The sequence below is a fragment of the Grus americana genome, chromosome 3 (genome assembly GCF_028858705.1).
Source record: "Grus americana isolate bGruAme1 chromosome 3, bGruAme1.mat, whole genome shotgun sequence".
Taxonomy (NCBI): Eukaryota; Metazoa; Chordata; class Aves; order Gruiformes; family Gruidae; genus Grus; species Grus americana.
The window spans coordinates 108615962-108642295 of NC_072854.1; the positions used below are offsets into that span (position 1 = coordinate 108615962).

The window sequence follows — 26334 nt, forward strand, 5'->3', positions numbered from 1 at the left end:
GTATGCTGGGTCCCAGGTGTATTTTTACCATATTGTATACAGTGGCTTGAATGCCCCCTTGCTGATTTTGGAAATACCTTTTATTGCGTGTTCCAATACTGTTCTTTCCACAACTGTTGTACTGGTGCATTATAACCATGTTGTGATCGAACTTGGCTGTTTCTCATCTGTCACTTCTGTCTGACTATTCCCCTGCTCATAGTGTAAATTCGTCTATCAATGCATCATCTTATTCACTGTTGAATTTTACTTCACTTCTATTAGCCGAGTTTTCAAGGTTAGTTAGTTATATTCCTGATTTATTTTGTTCCAATTTAATCTACTGGTATCTGCCACGTATTTTATAAGCAGCCTTCTTTCGTGCATTAATATTATTAACTCACACATCTTAAAAAGATAAATGCTTTTGAGCCCTGGAGGAACTGTATTGCTGATGCCCTTCCAGCTCATTCATCTTTATCTGCCTTCTAATCATTGTATTAATTGCGAATCTTGCATCTTGGCATCCCATGTGACACTCTATTGAATGCTTTAGAAGGGCCCAGATTTGGTCTACAGATTTCCCTTTGTTTTAGGCAGTCAGTTATCTCAGACAGATGTTGCGCTATACGGGTATGATCTGCCTCTAGTAAACCCGTACTATGTTTTATCCTAATTTCCATTTTGCTGCTTGTTCTTTCCTCATCATTTTTTCTAAGACCTTTTGTATTATCAAAATGGCTGGTTTAAGTGCATTTAGTTGCTGAGGTTTCTGTTGCCCCTTGATAGAATAGTGTTGGTTTTCATACTTCTGTTTGCTGCCAAACTAACAATATACATGTTTCAAGTTTGAAGATTAGTACTTGATTTTAATTTCTATACAATGCTTTAAACCATATTAATAGTAAAGTCTTTAATATGTGTAATAAACTTATGTGTGCTTCAGTAAGTAAGTTACAGTTTAAATTAAAAATTGTACCTGGGAGCATATAGGCTTTGCGATCAATATGCATCTCTGCTTTTGACGGTACATAGGTCTATTATTCTTTCTCTCAATGGTTAGCTTACATGCTAATAATGTTGAGTAGGTGCAAAAGTGGGGTTTTTTACTATGCATCTTTTATGAGTTTATGAATGCAGGTGCAAGACAAGCTGGAGTTTAATTTAGAATTTTTCAATGGTGTTTCTTGCTCATGTTCTGTTAATGCCAAGCGCTGTGCTTTTAAGCAAAGCATACACATAAAACTTTTATAAATCCTCAGTATTCACTGGCTCCACTATTTTAATTCCTTCCCGTGTTGGATACTGGATATGAAGTTGAATTGAAAGTGTAAATCAATTTTGCAATGTATCAGTTTGAACCATATTGTAAATACATTAGTATTTTATTAAATTAATATTTTCTAATTTTTGAATTTGACATCTTCCTATGGTGTCTGAAGATGTACTCTGCAAACTTAAATCATGAAATGGTATCATAAAACTTTCCTACTTTCTTCTGTCAAGAAAGGAAATGTAATTGCTACTTTAAATTCAAGCACAATAATTTTTCATTAATTCAAGAATGCTGAAGATCATTTCATTGTGTGTGCCTTGCACTCTGCCACCTGGTGCACTGGGAACTGTGAAGTCCACTCTGCAGAATGGACGTGGAAACTTCTTTTCTGCTCTTCAGTCTCTTCCTTCTTTACTGCCCCCTTTTATTTTCTAGGTTGGTTTAGATATGTCTTCTTACAGGACGGGGGAGGAAAAAAAAGATGTGACAGAGAACAAGCAAGAGATTTGGAATAAAAAGCAAGCTGTACTTTATTTCAGATCTCTCTTAGTTTTGAAAATTTTTACTTAGCATAAGACTCCATTTTTACAAGTTCAGTAATGTCTCAACATGTAATTTTTTTCTCTATTAATAGATACTAATCAGTTAAGAGCTTTAACTTTAAAAAGCGTGGGGGAGTGGGGAAGCAAAAAGATGCAGGAGGAAGAGGAAACAAGCCAAACTTTTTTTCTTTCTACTTGAGTTACAGTGCTGAGAGAGGAGAGAGATTCCCTTGGGTAATCATGGCCTCACTCTGAGTTTCATAAATTTGTGCAGAAATTTTTCTTAGGAAAGATCAGGACATTTTCCTAGTCTGGTAAGAAATTGGGAGGCTCTGGAATAGCCAGAGTTTTATTCTGTATTTCTCTGTTAATGTGCAAAGCCTTGCCTGTAAACGTTGGAGGCTACAAATTTGTAATTTTGTACATAATCCAACAGCTATGAGCTCATAGTATTGGATTCTTTTTGAGGCATTTTGTGTAAATCATATAGTCAATAATGCTAATCTTTCTGTGATTAAATCATAACTTGAAGTGGCTGCAAAGATATAAACATTCATTTACTGATAGTGTTTTCATGGCTGGCTGCTGGACTGAAGAAAATACTACTTTCACAAAATTGGCAATACCTGTGCATGCTAAGTTAACTGTGAACTCCAGTTTGTGTTCGATGCTTACAGTGTTCTATGGACTTCCAACCAGTATGTGTGCTGTGCAGTTATACTTGGTTCCACAGAGTATCTGTGCTAACAAAATACATTGGAAAAGACATTTAATTTTGGTGCTTCCTCTTTAGTGGAAAGATAAGTGACTATAAGGGTCTGGTTAGAGTAGATGGTCTTCTTTGAAGGAAAACAAAACCAAAAAACATACACCTCAATTTCTATTTATGTCCATATTGTAACCTACCAAATATTCCAAATTTTTGGTAATTTTGAATTAAGAAAAATTAAAAACTCTGTGGATGATGAGACTTCCACTTTGTATCTATAAAATCGATTGCTGTAGAATACACTTTTTACTAAAGCCGTTTCAGCTTTTTATGTGTAAGAATAGGTAATGTTCAGACAGTGGGTTTGCTTTCAAACTGTTTGTAGTTTTACTCATAGTAGGGAATTAATACCACCATATGTGAACAAAGATGACAGAATAGGCAAAGGCTTAATCAGAATATAAATTGCACAATGCCAAGTTTAGGGAAATAGATGTGTGTGTCAGTGAAATAGTCATAACCAATCTTAAAAAAAACCTAACCAGCTATATAGTTGTACTGTTTATCTTGGATGAGTGAATTCTAGTGAAGTTGTGGGGTTTTGTGAATGATAATTTTTCTTGTTCTTAACAGGAGCTCACCAGATGTTGTTGTTGGCAGTGTTTATAACACCTCTTAATGATATCTACTCTGACTTCTCAAAGTTTCTGGAGATGATAGAAACAACATTGGACATGGATAAGGTATGGGCTGGTGTGTGGGAGGGGGTTTACTTAGCAATTAAAGTTTCTTATTGAACTTTGCAATCTGCTCTACACTCACTAAATTTAATTGATCAGCTATATTAAGTAGTCAGTGATAGTTTAGCTGTGGAATATACAAAGACTGTTATTAGTCTAGCAGTTGAATATCAAGAGGATATTCACCCACTGTCTGAAACTATGTAGCCAATGAAAAAATGCTTTGGGTACATGGATGCTGTGGACCTGAAACTATTTTTTTAAAAACCTCATCAGTATTAAAAGTGGGGAAGTTTTGTCACTTCTCTGCTTCTTCATATTTTTAAAGTTACTGTGATATATCTCAAATCTAGAATGTAGCCAGAATATGTCAATTACATATTTCTCTGCTTTTGTGCAGTTTGTTAGACTTTGTTCTATTTGGTGGGATTAAGTCCTCATAACTAACAGTTCATCTTTCTGAAAAATTATTGACCTAGGTATAAAGACTGACTTTACTTTCCAGTGTAAAGACATTTATCACTAGAAAGAAAGCTACTATAATTATCTTAGCCTTGCATCTACACTTGCTTATAAAATACTGCTGATGATAGGACTGTGCTTGTGAGGGAATACTGGCATTTGTTTTTTTCAGAGGAAAAAATTGGCCAAAGAAAGCTGGAAGGAACATTCCTGTTCCTTGAATCTGTAGTGGAAATAAGAAGGGATGAGTATAAATGACTGATTCATCATTGTTTAACACTGAACACTTAGGTGAAAACATAAACCATTGCTTTACTGGGTGAAACAATGCCAGGGTTTTCAGTGAGTTTTGTACATTGTTTTTTCCCCATTATATTTTTTTAGAGAATTGGTGAGATGCATTTTTGAAATGTACATGCTTGGTTAGAAATGTATTTGATGTTCCTTTCTCAATAAGATGTTTCAGTCATTTTGGAAAACTTGGGAGGCTTTTAGGATTGTTGTGTCAATCTCCACTGACTGTAGAAATATGAGATCTACCTAACCATGTGCCAGGCATGGTAGTAAGCGCAAGGGGTTGAACTTCTGAAAACTGCAATGGCTTTAAAATTGTGAACATGCATGTTTTCCTCCGAAGGCAGAAGCACTGCTCTTTATCTCTTTGCATTGTGTATGCATTGATAAACTGCATTTTACTGTTTAAAGGAGAGACTGTTTGATTGACATGTTGCTGTAATTTGTGATATATACTAATGAAGAAATTTATAGCTTTATACTAGTTACAGACCATCTGTTGATGCAGTTTGTATGCCCTGGGACTCTGGTTTCTTTAAACTAACAGCTGTTCTAAGCCTTCACCCTTCATAGTCCAGCTCTTCAAATTTCTTTTCGGCTTCTACTTTAAAAATGTTTTGTTGTCCTTCTAAACAGAAAAACAAGTCAGTTATTTTTGTCAAGTCTCATAGAATCCAGTGTGTCGGATTTGTTTTTTTTTTTTCCCCCCTTCAAAATACTGGAAAATGGCTATAGATAAGCCAACACTGTTTTTGTCAGAAGAATAAACCTTGTCCATATGAATGTTAAAACTTGAACTTTGACTTGAAATTCATCTTAGATTTTTAGGGAGTTCAAACAAAATACCCAGCTCTATTCTGAGTGTGATTGAAGGACATGTTGTCATAGCAACTAAATTATGTCAATAATCCATTCTAATATAAAAAGAAACCTCTAAGTTCAAAAAGTGTGGGATGTGGTTATTCATTTACCTCACTGTAATAGAAGTTGAGAAACTGTCACTTCCATTCCTGTCTTTCACAGAATCATAAGGGGCCTTTGAAAAACCATCTACTCCAACCTCCTTCTCAAGTCAGGGCAACTTCAAAGTTTGTTAGCGCTTTTGGTATATAGTATTTTGGTTTGAGTATTAAGAGCACAGCCCTTTACGGAAGCACTTGTTTTTCAGATTAGCTAGCTAGCTCAGCATAGTCCCAGAGCTTGCAAATTATTTGCTGTCACCTCATTCATTTGAGCACCCCTTGGAAATGTCACTCACTTGGGTCTTACTTCCTGTAACTAAACATATGCAGGTATGAAAGTGTTGTCAATGCTGTGATGTTAGTCTGCTACTTACCACATTAAATAATTTATACTTTGAACATTCATTTCAGAGTAGCTCTAAGCAAAAACTTTACTAAAAAAAAAAAACCCAGCATGATTAGTTGAAGAAAAAGGAATGCCTAGCTGCTTCTTATCCGTATTGCATTAAGGGATTTGCTTTCATTATAACCCTTTGCATGACTCTTGCCAGTAAAAGGTTATATATAGACTGAAGGTGGTAGCGAGAGTGTTCAGACCAATCTGTTGCACGTGTCTGTTGCATCCCTTAATCTCTAAAGCAAATTCAGCATTTGTATTTAATGCAGTACTGAGTTGTAATTTAGACTTAAGTGCATTTCAGTGATCAATATATCAGTGAAATGTCACAGTTATGATGAGTATTTTTATTATTCTTTTGGCGAGATGAGAGGGGAGTGAGTTGGGTTCACTGGTATTTCCTTCCATTTTTCTGGCGAGGTGTAGCCTTACTGGACCGTAACTGATGGTAGACCATTAGGTACAAAGCACCAAGAACTCAAAAACCACATTCCTGTTAATGCTTGCCCCGCCAGATTGTTGGCCATGTTCACACTGAGGGCTGTGGAAGAGAAAAGCAAAAGTTTGCTTTAAATGACTTACCTAATTATAGCTGAGATACTGCTGTAGGAGGAGCACAGCTTGAGGAAAACATTAGAGGGTAGTATAGTTGTGGGTGCCTGATGTTTTTATATATTAATTACTAGCACTAGTTTTTAATATTTTTAATAAACCATAATTATTTTACTTCCTTAGACGTTTAGCTGAACTTTAAATTTAATTTTTAAATGTTTTCTATTCACTTGATCACACTTGGCTTTCACTTGGGGAGCATGGTCAGATGGAGCAGTTCTGTGTGTCGCCTGCTGAGGGTTACTTCACGAGGCCCGAGTGAGGAAGGAGCTGCCCTGTAATAGTTGGGGTGGGTAATGCAATATATTAGAAGCTGTCTTCAAACCCAGATCTTACACATTTGAACTGCTGCAGTCCCTAACCCAGACTATTAATGTAAATGGAAACTGAAGTAATTTTACTTCAGTGCTCCTGTCCCAAAACTTCACATCAGTTTAGAATTTATTTCTTGCACACTACCAGCCTCTGGATTCAATTGTCATCACAGGTCTGTTGAAGCTGTAATGGAGTTAGCAACAAGCATATGAAAACAAATTCCTTTCCCGTGACCGCTGGACTGAGCGGTGGGTGAGGCAGTAATACAGCTTTTTTGCACATTATCAGCTCTAGCCACATATGAATCTTTGCTTGCAGTGAAATGAAAGCTTGTCTGCGGCGAGGAGGCCCTGAAGGGTGGAAGTGCAGGGCATGGTTTTGGTTCTGGTCAGCCTCTCTGACATGGCAGCCTGGGTGAAGGCTGGAACCGACAACCAGACTGGGAGCCCAGCTGGGGCTGCTGGAGCGTTATGGGTCCTTGGGAATGTCACCTTCCTTCTCCTGACATTATGGGATTTCTGCAGGTTATTCCAGGCTTCAAATAATTCTTTGAAACTCTGTAAGAAAATAAGTTTTCACTTGATTGTCAGCCTTGGTTGTCTGATGACGCCGGTCATGACGAGGGCTGGCATGTGCAGCGTTTGCAGCCCAACCATTCCAGTTTCTGTGTCAGATCCAGGATCTACCCTATAAAACCAGTCTTTTCTGATGTGTGCTCTGTCATTAATGTTCACTGCTGTTCTTTTTGCAGAATTATTAAGGGAATAGGAGGAGTAGGCCTATCAACAGGTTCATAATAGGGAATGAATTTGTTCATACCCCTTTCTTAACGCCTTCAAGTTTCAAGATAGTCCTCTAAAATCTTGTAATCCGTTATTTTGTGGAGTCCATATCTCTGATTAAGGGGCTGGAGAATTTTGCTACTGCAGTATGTTTGCACACAACACAACTGGAAGCAAAGCATCAGGCGAGTGTAATGTCTTGCACTGAGGGAATTGCACAGAGAAAATGAGCACCAATGGTTCAGTTTTCCATGATGGAACATCTGTGGAAGATCAGTTTATCTGTTAGGAGAAGATCATTTTCAGAATATAGTAGCAATCCTTTGAATGTACAGTATGCTATGCATTTTCTTCATATGAAAATTTACTTGTCCCACCATTCCAAATTAAAAATGTTTAAACCCCATGGCTTTCCTCTTCAGATTACATTCCCAGGTCTTTGTTCCAAGTTGCTGCAAAACCTGGGAATCTTCAGTCTAATGCTTTTACAATTGTTTAATTGTTTTGATGCACTGCAGATTTCAAATGCTTCTTGTGCTTAGTAGAACAAGATGTATGTGGTGGTTCTTGCAGTTGTAGTTCCTGTTACTCAGTACTTTCTAGGGATACTTCTGTTGTCGGGGAAGGAGTAAAGGAGCTCTTGAAACTCCCTTTCTTCTTCCTTCTTTTACTAACATATACTTGTGGATAAAAGTGAAATTTTATGTAAAATACCATTTTGCTTCAGTGTGTTTTGCAAAGTATTTGCAGCTGCTTTGCATACAACTTTGCAGCTAAAGGAAGCTTCGTGAAAGTGTTGGTTGGTTCTTTTAACTTAATTAGATGAAATATATTACTAATATGAAATCCAGTGCTTAGTTTCCATGTCGGACAACAATGCTAATATTTTGTTGATTGTAAAAATTTGTATATTAAAAATTGAGTTTCTTTTATTTAGCAGTTACAAGTTGTGCTTGCAAATTAAACTTGAAGCTTGTAAGATCATCAGAAACACAAACTTGGCAGTGGAAGCATGGGGAAGAGAGGGGAAAAAGATGAAATACAACTTCATCAGTGCTTCTGAAAACGTAGCTTGGAAGGAAATGTGTATGCTTTTCAACTCTAAAATAACTGGGTTGAAATTGCATAGGATTTTTTGATGATATTGTGTAGGCTTATTCTGTAAACTCTTGAGTGTGTTTTGGGCAGGAATTACTGTTTTAGAAATGTCTATTTCCAAAGACTTCCCATCCTTTTACACTGACTTGATTAGGTGCATAAGTACTGGCTAGCATATTATGTACGTAACAAATTAGTTTCCTCAGATTTCTGGGGTTTTGTGCCTCCTGCTCAGTTATTTGTATGCAAATAAATGTGTGGACAGCTCCATTTCAAAGTAAAGGAGTCAGTTAAATTGGTATATTTTGCTTGTATAAAGTTTATTATTTGAGAAAACAAGTGTTTGAGATTTGTTTCATAGTTGAATCAGACACCAATTATCACAAACAGCATTGCATTAAAATTATATAAAAAGGTACATTGAATAAATGATTAAGGAAATTAATTTCACTCTGTTATCAGGGAGGTGATTTTTTTTTTCTTTTTAACTGCCTACTTTCACATGAATTTTTTCTTGTTTTTTTTTTTAGGTGGAGAATCATGAATTTCTTGTCAAGGCTTCTTTTGATCCTAATTTGACAGAATTAAGAGAGAAGATGAATGAACTGGAAGAAAAAATGCAGTCCTTTTTAAAGAGCGCAGCCAAAGAACTAGGTAGGGTATGAAACTATCTTTGATTCTTACCTCCTTCGTAAAATGTTTTGAGATAAAGTAATAAAAACTGGTTTAGAGGAGTTAAGGAATGTTTCTATTATTTTATTATTAGGTTGGGGTGACTTTAGTTGTCACAGTACAGTCTGAAAATGGAGTCATTTTTGGTTTAAACTTGGCCTTTTTTTAAGGATAGCATTTCAGAAATTATAATGTATGTTGCAAGATACTGCAGAACTCATTTTATAGAACTGTAACTCATCTAACTCTTGGCTAAACCTACTTCTATTTTACATTCTTTGAGGACATACATTGAACCTCCCCCCCCCCTCTGCCCAGCTCCCATGCATTCTCCATGAGACATGAAAAGAATTTATTATCCTATGCAAAAAATTCTGTGTGCAGCTGATGAACCAGGCATTCAAAGAGCAACTTTTTAAAAAAAAAAAAAATCAATATTTAATGCAAATATGACAAGGAAAACTAGCAACACTATAGTTATTTTAGGCTGCAACTTTAAGGGCTTGCATACATTTTTAGTCTTGATTTTTTTTTAGTGTAAACAACATACCTGGATGAAAAGAAGGAAAGACAAGGTTGTGTAGGGATGGCATGGAAAATCCCACCAGCAGAAGAGTGTGTTAGTAAAAGGACCACAAGATTACAGGTGCTCTCCTTTACAGCAGCAACACAGAATGACCTTGCAGTGTCCTATGAATGTTTTTCACATTTCTGGAGAATATGTAGCAATAGAATAAATCTGAACCTCATTTGAATATGCAGTTCGAGAGCCTATCAAAGTAAGAGCAGAGAATGAATTGGTAAACTCATTAGGTCTGAGTATTTCACATACTTGTATAGAACCAAAGCAAGTATACTGGATAGTGTATGTAAGAGAGGCTACATCATACAAACTGGGAGTTAGTGAGCAGAAATAGCGCAAGCTGCAGGATTTTTTATAACACGGTTGGGTTTTGGTTTGTGGTTTGTTTTTTTTTTCCCTAAAAGGTTTGGAAGCTGGCAAAAGTATCAAACTGGAGACAAATTCACAGTTTGGACATCACTTTCGAATAACTTGCAAGGAGGAAAAAGTTCTCCGTAACAATTCAAAATATGGAATAGTTGATACGCAGAAGAATGGTGTTAAATTTACTAACAGGTATGAGATCATCTTGGTAGTTTTTTGAGCCTGTTGTGAAGGAAACAAAATTGTTCCTTTCTTTATAATTATGCTGACAAACTGGTTTCCCTACATCTTGAATGGCTGAATTTTCACCTTTTTAATTGGCTCATAGATTGAGATATTGAGCAAGACTGGCATGAGGGAGCAGTAGTTGTACGGTTTCTGTTAAAAGCTGCATTCTGCATTTACTTTGCCAACTGTTAGCTATTTTTGGTCCTTGGACTTGGGCTAATTTCTCTGTTTTAGCTGCACCTAGTAGCATAATTGCACTCACTGTGAGTGTTTATTCAGACACTTTAACAAGCTGCAATAGGAAAAGAGCTGTATGTTTATCACCAAATATGACATGCAGCAGTTTTGGTGATTACCCTTTTTTTTTCTTTTTTTTTCCAAATTATGCTGCAATTTCTGTTAGTCCTATGTACTGGATGTCTGTTCTGTGGCTCTATAGGTTAAGCTATTTAAAAATTTCAGTCTTCAGGCTAATTGCATTGATGCTGTTTCAGTGTCTCCCTGTCTGGACAGCAGTTGTGTCACAGGTCAGCCAAGCAAAAAGTCTATACTTTTTGTTGACTTTTTAGCTCTTTTAGAGCTTTTTTAGAAGGAGTAAGGACTACCTCAGTCATCCGATGTCTCTGGGTACTTTTTATTCTTACACAAAGCAAACAAAGTAGACAGTTGCATATGCAGAATTGGGTAATAACTGAGGTTGAAGGCAATCTCTTGAGGTTAACTGGTCTAACCCCTCACTCAAAGCAGAGCCACCTTGGAAATTAGATCTTATCTCAAAGTTATATGAGGTAGGTCAAGGCCTTGCCCAGGTGTCCATCCTCCAAGCATCCTTCATAACCTGGTGGGACACAAGTTCCAGTGCTGAACCACTCTTTGTGAAAACAAAGTCACTTTACAGCTGTTTTATAGCCATTTGGACTCCAGTCTGTACAATCGCATGGAGTTATTTCATCCCAGGTGCAGCACTTCGCATTTTCCCATGTTGAAATTCTTATCCACCTATTTCTCCAGCCTGTAGATATCCCAGTGAATGGCAGCCTGTCCTCTGGTGTACTGACAGCTTCCCTTAACGTGGTGTTCACAACCTTGCTGAGAGTGCATTCGGTCCCATCATGCAGGTTGTTAATCAAGGCATAAATAGTATCAGACCCAGTATCAACCCTAAGAAATGCTGCTGCTAATCAGCCACTACCTGGACTTCAACCCTGTGACAAGTTCTTCCTTGTCTGTCAGTGGCAGGTCCAGGAGAAAACTAGTCTTTGTCTCCTGCGTGTGTTACATACAGAAGGGTAAAAATGGCAGAGATTAATACATTGTGCAGTCTGTTTCAAACAAACCATGCTGCTATTGCTTTACGTATACCAGTTCCTGCTGCAGTTAGCATCAGAGAAGTGAGTTTATTGAGAGAGAGATCTTGAGTGAGAGACATGTATGAGGAGCACTGCCTACAGGGCAAGGTTGGTTTCAAGCCAGTGCTATTACTAATAGTGACTGTTTCTGTTAGTCACTCACTTTCATAAGTAATAAATCATCTGCTTTGAAAATGAGGGCAAACATATTGGTTCAATGCTATCCAATATGTTACTGTATTTCGCACCAATTTACTTAAATGAACAAAGTGTAAACCTTAATTGCATTTTGTTTTAACATTTACTCAGAGGATATTTTTTCAAAACATCCCTGAAATTTAAAACAGCTTTTTTTTCTAAATATGTTATGAATCTAAATGTAATGATGAAGTTAGGCTTTTCCATAACTGAGAAGATGGTACTTAGAACCTCTACTGTAAGTGTCATCTCTTACTTTCCTAAGGAGGAATTCCATGGATTACTAATAAAACAGACTTCAGTTGCTTCTGTAGATGGTACTAGAAGCACAAGGCTGAATTCTGCTGATAGTGTGGGTGCACTACTTGGAGTGTTTCATATTCAGTCCTGCAGACTCCGCTCCGCACAGGGAGACAAGCTTGGGAAGAATGAACACTTGTTTAAATGCTCTCTTGATTTCAGCTTACCTTAATTTGAAGACAGGAACCTGTTCTTAGTGACAGTAGTTCACTGAGGTTTTTACTGAATGAAGGAAGTCATTGCCTTCAGCTCTGATAAGCCTGTTGTAGAACTCTGGGCTAATTACACAGTTGCTTAGCAGCAGTTCTCCTCTGTCAGTTCTGTAACATGCCACATTTTCCTGCAAAATGGCCAGAAATTCAGCTTTAAGAGCAAGTCCTTATCACATAGCATGTCTATAACAAACAAATACCATAAGATTTTTAAGAATTGTGTTCAGAGCTGCTAGAATTGCTGATTTGGCCCTTATGGGTGATCTTCAACTTGGAATTGATCTTACTGATATCCTGGTGTGGATGAATTGTAGGTTAGTTGCTTTGTGGTCCTTGTGCTGAAACTTGCTGTTAAATCAGGTGGGGACAACTGGTATTGACTCACAGATGAGAAGGCCAGAAGTTTGTAGCAATGAAGACAAAACATCACAGCTTCTAAATATTGTGGTTTTGTTCACAGCAAGCTGAGCTCCGTCAATGATGAATACATAAAGAACAGAGAAGAGTATGAAGAGGCTCAGGATGCAATTGTTAAGGAAATCATTAACATTGCTTCAGGTGAATATGTCAATGTTGATGTGTATCACAGTCTGGAATGCTGGGAGGACTTGCAATTATTTGTAGGTACTTCTACAGAGAAGAACCATAGTATTCCCCAAAGAATTAGTGTGAAAAATGAGGTTTGGCTTTTACACAGTTGTTGAAGGTTTGAAATACGTTGTCTTCTGTGGTCAGACCTTTTCCTGGCATTGCTACAGATGGGCAGTGATGGGGTGTGTGCAAATGCTAATCGCATAAAAGGGACAAAAATATGCCCATAATGGCCATATCTGTCCTCCACTTGCCTCCCTGTGGGCATCCCCACCCAAACGGCAGGCTAAGTAGAAGGCAGAAGAGGTAAAGGACAAGAGAGAACTGAGGGAATGGGACTTGAGGTCTGCGAAGGATGGTGAAGAACAAACATTGGTATGCAATATAAGATCAAGTTAGTCATCACTTACATGGTACAATAAAAAATTTGAATCATAGAATTGTTTTGGTTGGAAAAGACCTTTAAGACCATTGAGTCCAACCATTAACCTAGCACTGCCAAGTCCAACCATGTCCCTAAGCGCCACATCTACACATCTTTTAAACACCTCTGGGGATGGTGACTCATCCACTTCCCTGGGCAGCCTGTTCCAATGCTTGACAACCCTGTTGGTGAAGAAATTTCTCCTAATATCCAATCTAAGCCTCCCCTGGCACAACTTGAGGCCGTTTCCTCTTGTCCTATCACTTTTCACTTGGGAGAAGAGACCAACACCCACCTGGCTCTAACCTCCTGTCAGGTAGTTGTAGGGAGCAGTAAGGTCTCCCCTCAGCCTCCTTTTCTCCAGGCTAAACAACCCCAGTTCCCTCAACCACTCCTCATAACACTTGTTCTCTAAACCCTTCACCAGCTTCGTTGCCCTTCTTTGGACATGCTCCAGCACCTCAATGTCTTTCTTGTAGTGAGAGTCCCAAAACTGAACACAGTAATTGAGGTGTTCTCCTAATTAATTTCCATATATCTTACTCCAAGATTGCCTACTTACAGGGCATTCTTTACTACCCTTCACCAAAAGAAGAGACATCGGGGAATTTGGGCTGGAGGATTCTGTAAATACTGCCTTTCCGAAAGGCACTAGTTCCAGCAGAATGAAACTTAGTTCTTTGAGAGAAAGGGAAAGTGAAAGCACTAATGAATATTAAACTAAGGATAAATGTATTAAAGATAAAAAGGCACTTTTAAAGCTGATGTATTAATATATTGGAGTGTGTATTAAGTTATGGTGGAAATCTTCATTAACTTTGACCTGTTGTCATAATAAGGAATTTGCCAGTATATTGCAAAATCAATAGCTTATTAGATTATTTTTTTATATGGGCAATTTTCAAGTGGTGGTTTTTTGTGTGTAGAATACTAAGGTTTGTATATTTATGTGGAAAGCTAATTGGGTATTATATAGTGGGATTAGCTTTCATATGTCATCTATAAATACCTAGTATGTTTAAGTCTTTTGCTTCTGCCTAAAGCTTCTGTGGTGTGCAGTCATAGACTTACAAGTGTATATGTGTATTTAAAAAGCATTTTTCTTCCCCAAGTGGAAGCAATTTAATGAAAAAGACTGGATTATACGTGTAATTCTTGAAACAAAGTTACTTAAAGTCCTCTTAATGATCTATACCTAGCCAGATCAAGAGATGATGTTAGAACAGTAAATGTACTTTGTTACAGATAGGACTGTGGGTCTCTGCTCACCTCTTCTGACACACGTATCCCATTTGCAGGTGTTAGATGGTTTACCTCTGTAGACTCCTGTCCCTCATCCCTTTCACTGAAGAAAAAAAAACCCAACCCCAAACACCAAAACTTAAAAACTGTCCCAGGATCCCCAGTACCAGTATCGCAGGCATTGTATCTTACAGACCTCTCCATAGCATCATTCACGTAAATGTAAATGGTTGCTGTGTCTCAGTTGTCAGTACTGTGTTTATATTGTCTTTGCTTGTGTGAGCATCAAAACACAGTGTATTATTGAGGAAGGAAACTTACTGGATTTCTAGCCATCTTTCCATCTTGAGTATTTGCCTTCTGGTACTAAAAGAAGCTGTTTCCTATTGTTTAGTGTTAAGGCAAAACAATCAACACAGCCTTGCTTCTTCCTTTTTCTAGTATGAAGAAGTCCCCTTTGTAGTCAAAGCATGGAAACTTTAGGATTAAGTCTTAGACTCTCACATAAGGTGACTGTTATGTTGAATAAAACTGGCTTTTAATGCAGATGAATTAATTTTATGGGCTCAGTATAGGCTCTAAGATATTTTTTCAGCAAGAACAAAACATTTCTAACTGTGAATTTGTCTTTCTCTCTAATCAAAACCAGGTTATGCAGAACCAATACAGACGATGAATGATGTGATAGCTCAATTAGATGCAATTGTCAGTTTTGCTCATGTGTCAAGTGGAGCACCAGTGCCGTATGTCCGTCCTGTCATTCTGGAAAAGGGACAAGGAAGGATTGTGCTGAAAGGTGCCAGGCATCCTTGCATCGAAGTGCAAGATGAGGTGGCCTTTATCCCCAATGACATTACATTTGAGAAGGGCAAGCAGATGTTCCACATTATTACTGGTAAATTTTTCTGTTCTTTTTCATTTGTTATTTAAGTTTTAAATGTCTCTACTATTTCCAATAATGATGTCTTCAAAAAAACCAGTAACAACAAGCAAGTAAGCAAACCAGCAACCCAGTAAAGCTCTGTCAAAACAATTTCTCTAATCAACAAAGGGTGAGCAGTTAGCAAGTTACTCATCTTTCTGTATGGGGGATAAGATTTAGCTCTGGAAAAGAAGGGAGGGTATTTGTAAGCTATTGTTACTACATTAAAAAAAGAAAGTGTCCACAATGTTCTTGTGAAATGTTTCCTTTGATAGTGGATATTCTACATGCTTATGTACAGACAGACATATTTCTCATCTTCCGAACTAATGGTCATGGAATCAGTTGTTATGATTGTAGTTATAGTGCACTGTTTGGAGAAGGTGATCGCTAATTTAGAAGCAGTCATTTGGGAAGGAGAGAGAGGTTGCTAGGACAGTAGGAAATAAGAAATTAGTCCTTCCCTAATATATGCATTCTTTGCCTTAGTGAATGTAACTCCATAAGCCAGGCAACATCGGGAGCTGGAGAACTTGAACCTGCTTAAGTGATGTGGAAAATTCCACTAGACATCAATTGTACTTGTAGCCATGTAGGCACCTTCTGTAGGCAAGATTTTAAGCACCCTCTCTGTTAATGTTTTCTTTGTGTAGTATTAAAGTCAATTTTTAAATGCAAAACATGTTTTAATGACTGTACCCTTCCCTCCCCCCTTATTCTCTGGTGTAATTAAGATAATTTTACTACACAGGAAAACATTTTTAGTGTTTATACATTTAATTGAATTTTAATTTCCATCCAGATGTCCTTGACATACATTCTGAGTAGCACAGATCTGAAATTAGAGAATGATTAATGAACACTTTGAACATAATGAAAAAGAAAAACTAAAAATCTGAATAAATGCACGGTAACACACTTCTCTTTGTGGTTAGCAGAAGTGTAAAATTGGTTTTAATCATCAGTTTTCTGGAAAAAAAAAACTTTTTATTTCATTTGTATGTCAGTTAAAATTAACTTCTTAATATCTATTTTTGCTGATTCAGAATATGTTTAGACTGTAATTTACATCATCAGTTAGCTTGTACCCAATTTGTAACTAAGCTATTTAATTTTTACAGACAAATTGTAATTATTGTTTGAGGTAAAAGCAAATTATTTTCATTCTTTAAAAGTCATCAGTATTGCTGCTAAATGAAAGCTTCTTAGTTTTCAATGACTGCGTAGACCTCTGAGAAGTCACAAAATTTAGGAAGCCCCCAACCCTCCCCAGTCACCTTTCTTTTGAAAAAGCAGCATTCAGTAAGACATAGACGCAAGCCTTATTAGTAGTGGACCTACTCGTTGCACCTGTTAGACAAGCCTGCTGCTCTTTCCTGGTGAAAGAGTAAGAAGTTTAAATCTTCTTTGTTTTCATTTAGAGCCTGTTCTCCTATAAAAGGAATGTTGAATTGCAAAAATGATGTTTTTAATTCCTTTGCAAAATTTTTTCTTTAGGCCCTAACATGGGGGGAAAATCAACCTACATCCGACAGACTGGGGTGATTGTTCTTATGGCCCAAATTGGGTGTTTTGTACCATGCGACTCTGCAGAAATAACCATTGTGGATTGTATCCTGGCTCGGGTGGGAGCTGGAGACAGTCAGCTGAAAGGTGTGTCTACTTTCATGGCTGAAATGTTAGAAACGGCTTCGATCCTTAGGTAAGTCCTGCACTTACTTGATTTTTGTTGGTTGGGGTTGATGGGGAAAGGAGGTGGTCTAAGGAAGATGCATTTAAGATTTCCTGTTACCTAGGATTTCAGTGGAGGATCTCAAGTCCTTTTTAGCAGGCTCGAAGTTCTTGAGTAGCCTTCTGCTTATCTCAGTGGTCATACAGAGCTGCTACCAGGGGGCCAAAGTCTAAATGGGACAAAGAAACTCGTTTGGGATGATCTGTGTGTGCGCTTTAGTCATACGTTGTTAGGTAAATGGGAAAGATCTTTTGCTTCTCTTATGCTATGCCTCTACAACATAACTTGTGGTACTCCCAAAATCCAGAGTCTGTGCTGTTCTGAAACATTATAAAATGCTCTTGTGTCTTTAGGACAGCATCTGAAAACTCCCTGATAATAATTGATGAGCTGGGAAGAGGAACTTCTACCTACGATGGCTTTGGTTTAGCATGGGCTATTTCCGAACACATTGCTAGCAAAATCTGTGCTTTCTGTATGTTTGCTACACATTTTCATGAACTGACAGCTCTTGCTGACCAAGTGCCAACAGTAAATAACCTACACGTTACTGCTCTGACAAGTGATGATACGCTCACGATGCTTTATCGTGTCAAGGAAGGTAAGTCTCTGTAAATGAGGGTGAACAGGGCAAACCAGGGAGAAGGATTCAAAACCGTTATTTTCTGTTTTCCTAAGTCAGCCATTTTAACCTGCTGCTGTTTTGGTTTTAGTTTTCCTTTTGGAAGAAGGTTAGTTTTGGTAAATCATATAGAAAAGACTTGTGTTCCTGAAACTGTTCTTTTTTTAAAAGAAATGAGTGCAACTTTTAAGTGCTGGCACATGTCTCTTTCATTGTAATAAGGCTTTATCATTGAAGAAAGATGTTGCCCAATTTATGCAGTAGTTTGATATAGGAAAAATCATATGTTTAGTTTTTAGCAAATGGCATCATAGTAAAAAAAGGAGCCTGCTGTTCTGTTAGTGTAAGATAAGTCAGATGTATTTAATTAAAATCCTTTAGTGGATCCAGTTGTTCCTTTTGGTGTTGAACTAGGCAATTGTTAGTTGGGCATAAGTTTCTTCTGTTAACCACAATAACTGGTTTCTCCTGCTTCTCTATATCGCCCATTTGTTCTTGCTCCCTTCATCAGGAGCCTATATTTATGCTAGATAAAGTGGGTCTGTGTAACTGTGGCTTGCAAGGTATGGTCATCTATGGCATTCTCATTTAGTTGTAAAACTCTACAGTGATTTTGTTGTTCCCATAAAAGCATTTCAGTGAAGTTGCCTACCTCTGGACTAAGATCTTGATTTTAAAATGTGAGTAGAGTACTGTTACACTCTGATTTCACTTGAAAATTCCTCCTAATTTTCTTTTTCTGAGTTCTGCAATGAAGGGATGAGTTAGATGACACTCAGATGGATAGAACATGGTTACTGTAGAATACTTGGCTATACTGGATCAGATCAACAATTTACCCTGTGGAGGGGTTTTGTCTTAAATAAGGAGTTAGGCTATTATCTTTACTAAGACGATTACTAAGTATCATCCATTCTTGTTAAGGCTAAGGAGCTAGTCCTTGTCTCACATCTCAAGTCCTGGAGATTGATGTTTATATCTTTTCAGTTTAGGATTTGATTCCCCAGGTACAGTTGCTGAACCTCGTTCCTTGTGTCAAAATCTGGCACACATTGTTCTGAGATGAATCTAATAAGCTGTCCAATTATTAATTTTTACTGTTATTCTTTTAAGGATCATTTTTATAATCTTCACAGGCTATCACCATGCTATTAAGTATCTTTAGATAATTGGTAAATGTGTTTTTATTATACCCTGACTTGAGCCTCACTCAGATGGCACCATGCTAGTTTTACTCCTATGACATTACTAATTGACTGTTTCTCACTCATTTCTTCTGATTTTAAATCCATGAAATGACTTCATTTTTTGCCCTTTGATTACTTGTATAACCGCTTCTAATTTTGTATCCACCCATGGGTATAGTCTTGCAATTAGCTTTCAGGTACTTTTCTATAAAGCTAGGAAACCGCTCTGAACAAGAGGAATCAAAGCATGACCAGAAGTACTGCTCTCTTCACTGGCTTTACTGAGAATCTACTTAGTGCTGGTTAAAAAAATCTCTGCTGCCACAGTCTTGTTTCTCTTAACTCTGTGTCCTCATCTTTTGAGAGCTTTATTCCGTAGAAATGGCCTCTGTTCATGCACTTTTCCTAGGCAATGTCCAGGCTTTGCTTCTGAGTATTAGTCCAATATGCTGTGGCCCTGGTACCCAGCCTGTTCCAGCGGAGAGGCAATGTCTATGGTTCTTCTGCAGTTTGCTGTTTGTCATCTTCTCCAACAGATATTGAGCTCCTTCCGTCAAGTGATTGTTCAGAGCCCTCTGGGTGTCTTGCTCAAATCAGTGCTTAAAATATGACTTAGTGTGCATGGGACCTGAAGAGAAGTATAGTCATAAATTGCTGTAAGTGTACGTTGAGTATTTTCAGTGCAGCGAGAGCTGGCAATGTACACTATCTTCAAAGAAGCCATCTTTAGGTGCCTTATTCTGAGTACTTAGATTGCGAGGGGGAAGTAATATACACTAAATCTAAACCTTCTAACTTCTAATATCTAAATCCTTTGGAATAGCAACTCTTACGATAAAACCCCTAATATTCCCCAGATAGTTGGGTGAACTCCCTGTCTTTGATCCCTTCTCTCTCCTTTTTTTTTTTTTTTTTAACCTGTATTAACTCACCCATTCTGGTCCTGGTGAAAACTTCAGAAGCCTGCTTTCATGTTGTTCTTCAAATAGTTTTGCAATTTTTAGTCATACACTTCTTTGTACATGCAATGTCTTTTCATTTGATCCATTTTCCTGGAAGTGCTATTGAGAATAGAGGCACAATAATTTGTATCTATCTACTTAAACCTCTGTCAGATGAGATGTAACATTATGAAAGCTAACATTATGAAATCTTCATCTTAAAAATACCTGGTCTCCAACTGGGTGTCTTTCACATAGGTTTTTGCATTTAGTGTTGTGCTCTTTCCCTTTTGGAACAGTAATGTTGTTCAGGCAAGGGTGTGACTACAGGCAGCTCGGATACAGCCGTGTTTTGAAACAAGTAACAGGTTTCATGTCACTTGAAATATATAACTAAACCTGAAATGCATGACAAGGAACTTTTATACAGTATTTTCATCCCTTTCTTCATGCTTCAAGAGTGTGACAGAATTGCTGGAAGAAGAGACACAGAAAGGACTGATCTCCAGGCCTTTGCTTAGGATCCTCTCAACAGAGACCTGAGTTAGCTGTGTGTCTGGGGAGGTGTGTGTTTTTAATATGGAATCAAGAAAACTAATTTCTGCTTAAAAATCTTAATTTCCTTTAAGAAACTTGAGAGATGACAAGGTGGTTAAAACAGAAAAAATCTAAATGCTGAGTTTTCCTTTGCCTGTTCTTCAGTTACCCAGTATTTAATAGATGATTAGTTATGTATCATTTTACATGTATAATTAATTTATTCATAACTCCTTGCTGGAGACCAGAATTAAAAGGAGGTAGTAATATTTGTGGGTGGCCAATCGGAATTATGGTAATGTAAATGAATGGAATTGATAGATTGTATCAGAGGGCTTCTGATATTGAAGGGAAAATTATTTTATGTAACTGTGTATAATTGGCATTTTTTGAGCAATTATGAGAACTTTTCTTTCTCAACCAAATGTTATAAACAGTGTATTAATTGAAGTAAGTGTAACGTTAAAGTTGAAAGGTTTTGATATAATTAAAGATGACTCCTGGAGACTAAGGAGTTATGTGGTACTGACACAAAGGAGGAGGAGGAAGATGATTGAGAATGCAACTGTTTTTTAAAAATATATTTTTATATATATGTATACGCACACATATCCACATATATATGTATTCATATAAATATAGAAAAATGTGAGAGAGATTAAACAATATAAATGAATGGTGCAAATTACTGTATTCTACAGATTGTGCTGAAGTACTTTAATGAAAAACATTATTCAATTTCATTCAAATACTAGAGGGAAATTCTTTCTACTTGAGCTTTGCCTTTCTTCCCTAAGTACTTTTACTGCTCTAAGAGAGCTTAATAAGAGCATATTCTTTAGTCCGTGTTATCACGTATAGTCCAAAAGGTAAATCAAAAAATGTTGGGAGAACCAGACAATGTCACACACTTTTTTAGAGAACTATCACAAGTTTGTTCATATAATCTCTGTGTAGCCATATTATCTCTTGAGAATTCTTTACTGGTTGTTTTTCTCTGCATCCAGGTGTTTGTGACCAAAGTTTTGGAATACACGTAGCAGAGTTGGCGGCTTTCCCAAAACATGTGATAGAAAGTGCAAGAGAGAAGGCATTGGAGCTGGAGGAGTTTCAAAACATTGGCAAGTCGAGGGAATCTGAAGGAGAACCACCAGCCAAGAAATTCTACAGAGAAAGAGAGGTTTGTTAACAGGAATGCTTTTTCAATTTTGTTTAGCTGGAATAGCCGAAGTAAAATGGTTTTAGGATTCAGATTTCCCCCAAAGCTTGAGGATAATTAACTTACATCATTTTTCCATAACAAAATGTCTTAGCTATGAAGTTCATTAGGAGTTGAAGAGATGTTCAAGCATAGTGGGTTTTGGTTTAAATTCATTTCAAGTTAACATAGGCAAGAATCTTATCTAAAAACTTAATCATGAGAATGAAACTAATTTTTTTCTTAAAGAATAATGATCAGCAGTTGGTGTGATTGGCATAGAACTGGAGTCATACAAGGGACCATGTCTCTAGCTGTCCTGTGGGGTTTTCTTTATGCTGTGAGCCAAGCCAAAATTTTGTGTTCACTGCTTTTGTTGGCTGCTTAGTTTGTATGCAGTATTTCTTGCAACTTAGGCTGTAGCTTCTGAATTGTTGTTTAGATTATTCTTGCCTCTGCAGGTGGCTTTCACCTGGTTTTGCTCCCCCTTATTTGAGGGCTCATTAGTGCTGATTTCTTGATGCTCAACATGAACATGTTGACGGGCACAGCAATTTGGACCTCGAATGTCTGATTTACAGATGTCATGAAGCTCTTCCCACTTCACATGTGAGAATTTTAGCTTGGTTCTCTCTGCTCAACTGAGAAATAAAGTACTCTTGGCTTTGCACCAGGCTTCGAGCACAAGTTGAGGAAACCCGCATCTCAGCATAGATCTGACCATGCCTACATTGCATAGTACAGTTGTGTAAAGCCATTTAAGTGAACTGTTTTTTCTCATCTCCCTTCACTTTCTCTTAAAAGAAGCTTCATTAGCAGGTAAAGGAAAACAATAGCTTGCAGGAAGCTTTTTCAGAATAGCCTGTGTTGTCATCTTGCTGGATTAAGAGTCCTTACAGTGACATTTGTTGCAGCCTCCTAGGAAATCTACGTGATGTTTTATGACTTGCATTGTTTTTGGCAATAGTCAGGTCCTCCTTGCTGCATGCGTATAAATCTGCTTACAGATCTTAGTTCTGTGTCCCAGCAGTTGGCCTGAAACTTCGCAGCCTTGTAACTCATCTCCTCCTGTCAGTGGCAATCTTGGTAACACTTTAGTATATGGAAGCCTTGAAATGTTAGTCCATATTCAAAGCACTTTCTACATTTAGAAGGCCATTGCTCTAGACAGCAGCTGTTAGCTGTTACCTTATTTTCAGTTTCAGAGGTCTACTGCATTTATTCCTGGCTCAGTAAGTGGATCTGATATTGTGGATGAATGATCTCTGCTTTGACCTACTTTGTAGTGCCAGGAGGTTCCCCCTCCGACTGCCTCAGTTGCTGCACCATTACCTTTCCTTTGCCAGCTTGCTGGGTATCATGGTGAAGTATTTTTCAGATTAGTTGGATCCGGGTGTGTGGTCTTAAGTTGGTGTAAATGAAATTGATGTGACAAACACTTCTGACAAATACAGTGTCATGTTTTATTCTTGGATATTTCAGTAACACATAATATTTCATAAACTCTTTAGGCAATAGAACGGTATAGCTTTAGATTAGTCTTGGCCAGGCAATTTGTCTGCCTTTGTTAACCTCATGTTTAGAGGGAAAAGCGTGCTATTGCATTTCCAAGTTTTTTGGAAAGCACACTGCATTAGTCCTAAATGATAAAAGAAAACTAAAAAAAGCTTTGTAGTAGTGTTCTAAAATGCAAACAAACTAGACAGAATTCTGTATTCTGGGAAAATTGTTTCTAATACAGGGATCCTGAATACTGTTCATTGAAATGCTTGTTCTTGCTATTCAATTCAGATTGTTTAGAAGTTCCACTTTGCCTGTTTGTGTAAAAGCATATGCATAAAGCTTAATTATCATCTGTTCTCCTTGGTGACGGCCACTCTCCAGTTGCTTGGTTACAATTTGTTCTTTCCATTTGCATATTGAAATGTTGGTTTTGATGTACGGTTCCTCCAAAAATTAACTAGTTTGGGAAATATGGCCACTCTGATGCTATTATTGCTAGAAATCCTTGCCTCACATGGTTGCATACTGGAATTAATGTGGAACACATAGGAGCTCTCAATGTTAAATACTGTATTTCTGCTTATTGTTTTTGCTCACGGATTGAAAGGGGAAAGAACTCTTGATACCAGCATAACTGGATTGTTCTGGTGTTGAGAACGTGATAGCAAGTGCAAAAATAACTCTGGTTTTTGCCTGCAAAAAGTTTCTGGTGATGAATAATACTTTGTATCTTTGGGGAATTTGGAAAAATCCTGCTCGCAATCTCAACATCCTTTCTGTTTTCTTTTCCTTCTCCCTCCTTTTCAGGAAGGTGAAAAGATAATTCAGGATTTTCTTTGTCAAGTGAAAGCGTTGCCCCTGACAGATATGTCAGAAGAAGACATCAAAATCAAGCTGAAACAGCTGAGGAATGATGTGTTGGCAAAGAACAACAGTTTTGTGAATGAAATCATTTCCCGAACAAAAGTTACATCATGAAAGATGTGAGAACAGGATACGGCTCTTGAAGCATGTTTTACACTGCAAGAACTATCATTTTCTTGTCTTGTAGCTTTTATACTTTATGATACTTGTACCGATTTATGTAGGCATTTTTTTCTTGGATTGTAATTATTTTGAAAAAAATTCTGAGCACATTCTGTGCCAGATTCCTGCTTTAGTTGTGTTCATTGTGTCCTTCTAGAAGTTTTCAATAAAATGCTTTTTCAGTATTGAGAGAATTAGTGACTGTCCAAACAAAACACATAGTATTTTACCAGCAAAGTGTGCTAGAAAGTGTAACAACTGAGATGGCATACAACTACCACAGCCTTGAAAAGCAACAGTGCATACACAAAATCATTGTCCTATAACCTGATTCTTTTTTATATGATGCAATTACATGAATTTAGCAAAGTTTTAATAACGCTATATTAGTGCTCCATTAGGAAAAAAGCATCTAATTTAAGTGATTGGTCATAAAATAAAATTTTTGCATGTGTACCTGCGTGGAGCTTGGGGGACAGGGCAGGATTTTTTTGGTTTGCTATGTGGGTGGTAATGCTTGAGTCAAATATACTACGGGCCTGCTCTTCATGCCTGAGTGGTGATAACTCTTGCACATTTTGGTTGTTTTGTAATGTGAGCAGAGGCTGGGGTGAAGTTACAGTTTAACTGGGACTTCTGAGTTGGTCATGATTTGTGAGGTCTATGAGGAAAGAATGCGTTGATTTTTATCTAATGTGCTTCTCGCACTGAGACAGTTTGAAAGCACGCAGATGCAAGTTTATATTCTCCTTGAAATTTAACATTTTAAATTGTAGCTCAAGAACACTTTACCTATATTTAAAATTGTCAGTGTTGAAAGATTAATGGGGAAAAAGTGTTTATCCCATGAGATCATAGGAACAAAATCATGCTGAAGATGCCATGCAAACTCTTGCTGTCTTCAGGGATTGCATCAGTGGGTGTGTGCTGGGGACAGCAATGCTGCTGTTAAAAGCTGTGCTATAGCTCTGCGTCAGGGATTAGTACGTTGCAGTGGTCTGCATTTAAGCATTCCAACAATAGTTATAAAAAAGGTGTGGTGTTCAGTTTGCTTTTTGTAGTTAGACTAGAACTTGGACATACTAGATATACTTCTCAACAAAAGAAAATAAAGGCTTGCATGAAAGGTTTGGGTTCTGCGTAATATGTTTTTGGTCTTTAAATTAGAACGCATTCTACTTATAAAGACAAAAATAGACTTGCATTTACAAACAGGAAAGTCGAGATGTGTATTCAGTAGCTGTGTCTGAAAAGCGTGTGAATGGAAGAATCTGTTACATAAAGTAATGAAAAATATAGCTGGTTTTGCAAATTCAATTGGTTTGAGCACAAGCTATCCAAAAACACAGAATTATACATAAAATTGACAATGACAGTCAATTGAGAGCATCAAATACTGCAATGACACACAATTTGTATTGGATCAAACTGCTTTAACTGTTGCTAGAAACAGGCAGTTCTTGTAAGGGACTGGAATGGCTGGTACTTAGCTCAGCATGCGTAGGAAGAGGCTGTATCTGTGGTCTGATCAAAGATGCCCCTTGCCCAGTCTCCTGACCCTGGGAACAGACGTAACACTGTGGGTGGTTTTCTCTTCCAGGAACTTCTTTGTTTCCCCCTTGACCCTGTGTGAACTTCCAGTGTCTACAGCACTCTTAGCCAAAGAGTTCCTCGCTGAGCTGCTACCTGCAAGAGGGACCATTTCTTTACTTTGAACCCGATTCCTGGTTTCATTCAGTGCATCTTGTTTTTTATTCCGTAAGCGTCCACTCTTTCCGCTCTGGATGCGGTGCATCAGTACAGCAGGTCTGCAGTATGCTGAGGGAAGGCTGCTTTTATTTTTTCTATGCAGTTGGAGGCTGGTAGAGCTGCTCCTGCATAACCAGACTTGCCCGTCCCTGAGGGCGAAAGCAGTACTTGTGTGTGTGACTCAGGAGTGATGGGGTACCCTTACTGCACCACCGCCGGGCAGCACCTTCTCCTCTGTGCTTCAAAAAGGGAGCTACACATCTGTAACAGAAGGATTCAGTTTTTCTCATGCCCTTCAACACTCACGAGGAAGAAAGGTGCAAGTACAGAGGATTTTAAGACTCCTTTCTTCAACTATTTTCTACACTATGCTTCCCCCCACCCTGCCCTGAGTGTGCTGCTGCTGCCCGATATAGGCGAGAGAGGATCAGGCAGAGTTTAGTCTCCATATGTCAGTGCTGCTTGCAAACTGGGTTACAGGTAGCGTGATTTCATGTGAGCAGGAGGATGGCTATTTTTGCTAGTGCCAATTTAGCTTTTCGTTCAGAAACGTACCTATGAGACGGGAGCAATTCCAGAACTTGTCT

At 37.8% G+C, this 26334-nt stretch overlaps 1 protein-coding gene across 3 annotated transcripts in view; it reads left to right on the forward strand.

The window, feature by feature from the left end:
- The window catches only part of MSH2 (mutS homolog 2), a 54568-nt gene extending 29444 nt beyond the window's left edge, over nt 1-25124 (forward strand). The window contains exons 8-16 of one of the 3 annotated variants that reach the window (XM_054822747.1): nt 3140-3249; nt 8699-8822; nt 9828-9978; nt 12534-12631; nt 14980-15225; nt 16750-16954; nt 17338-17585; nt 21279-21451; nt 23780-25124. In XM_054822747.1, the coding sequence (XP_054678722.1) occupies nt 3140-3249; nt 8699-8822; nt 9828-9978; nt 12534-12631; nt 14980-15225; nt 16750-16954; nt 17338-17585; nt 21279-21451; nt 23780-23950 (1526 nt within the window). In that variant the 3' untranslated portion in view covers nt 23951-25124. Of the gene's footprint in view, nt 1-3139; nt 3250-8698; nt 8823-9376; nt 9795-9827; nt 9979-12533; nt 12632-14979; nt 15226-16749; nt 16955-17337; nt 17586-20193; nt 20299-21278; nt 21452-23779 lie in introns of those variants that run through there. The other 2 variants (XM_054822748.1, XM_054822749.1) reach the window with 2 other exon arrangements.
- Nucleotides 25125-26334: the final 1210 nt, after the last annotated feature.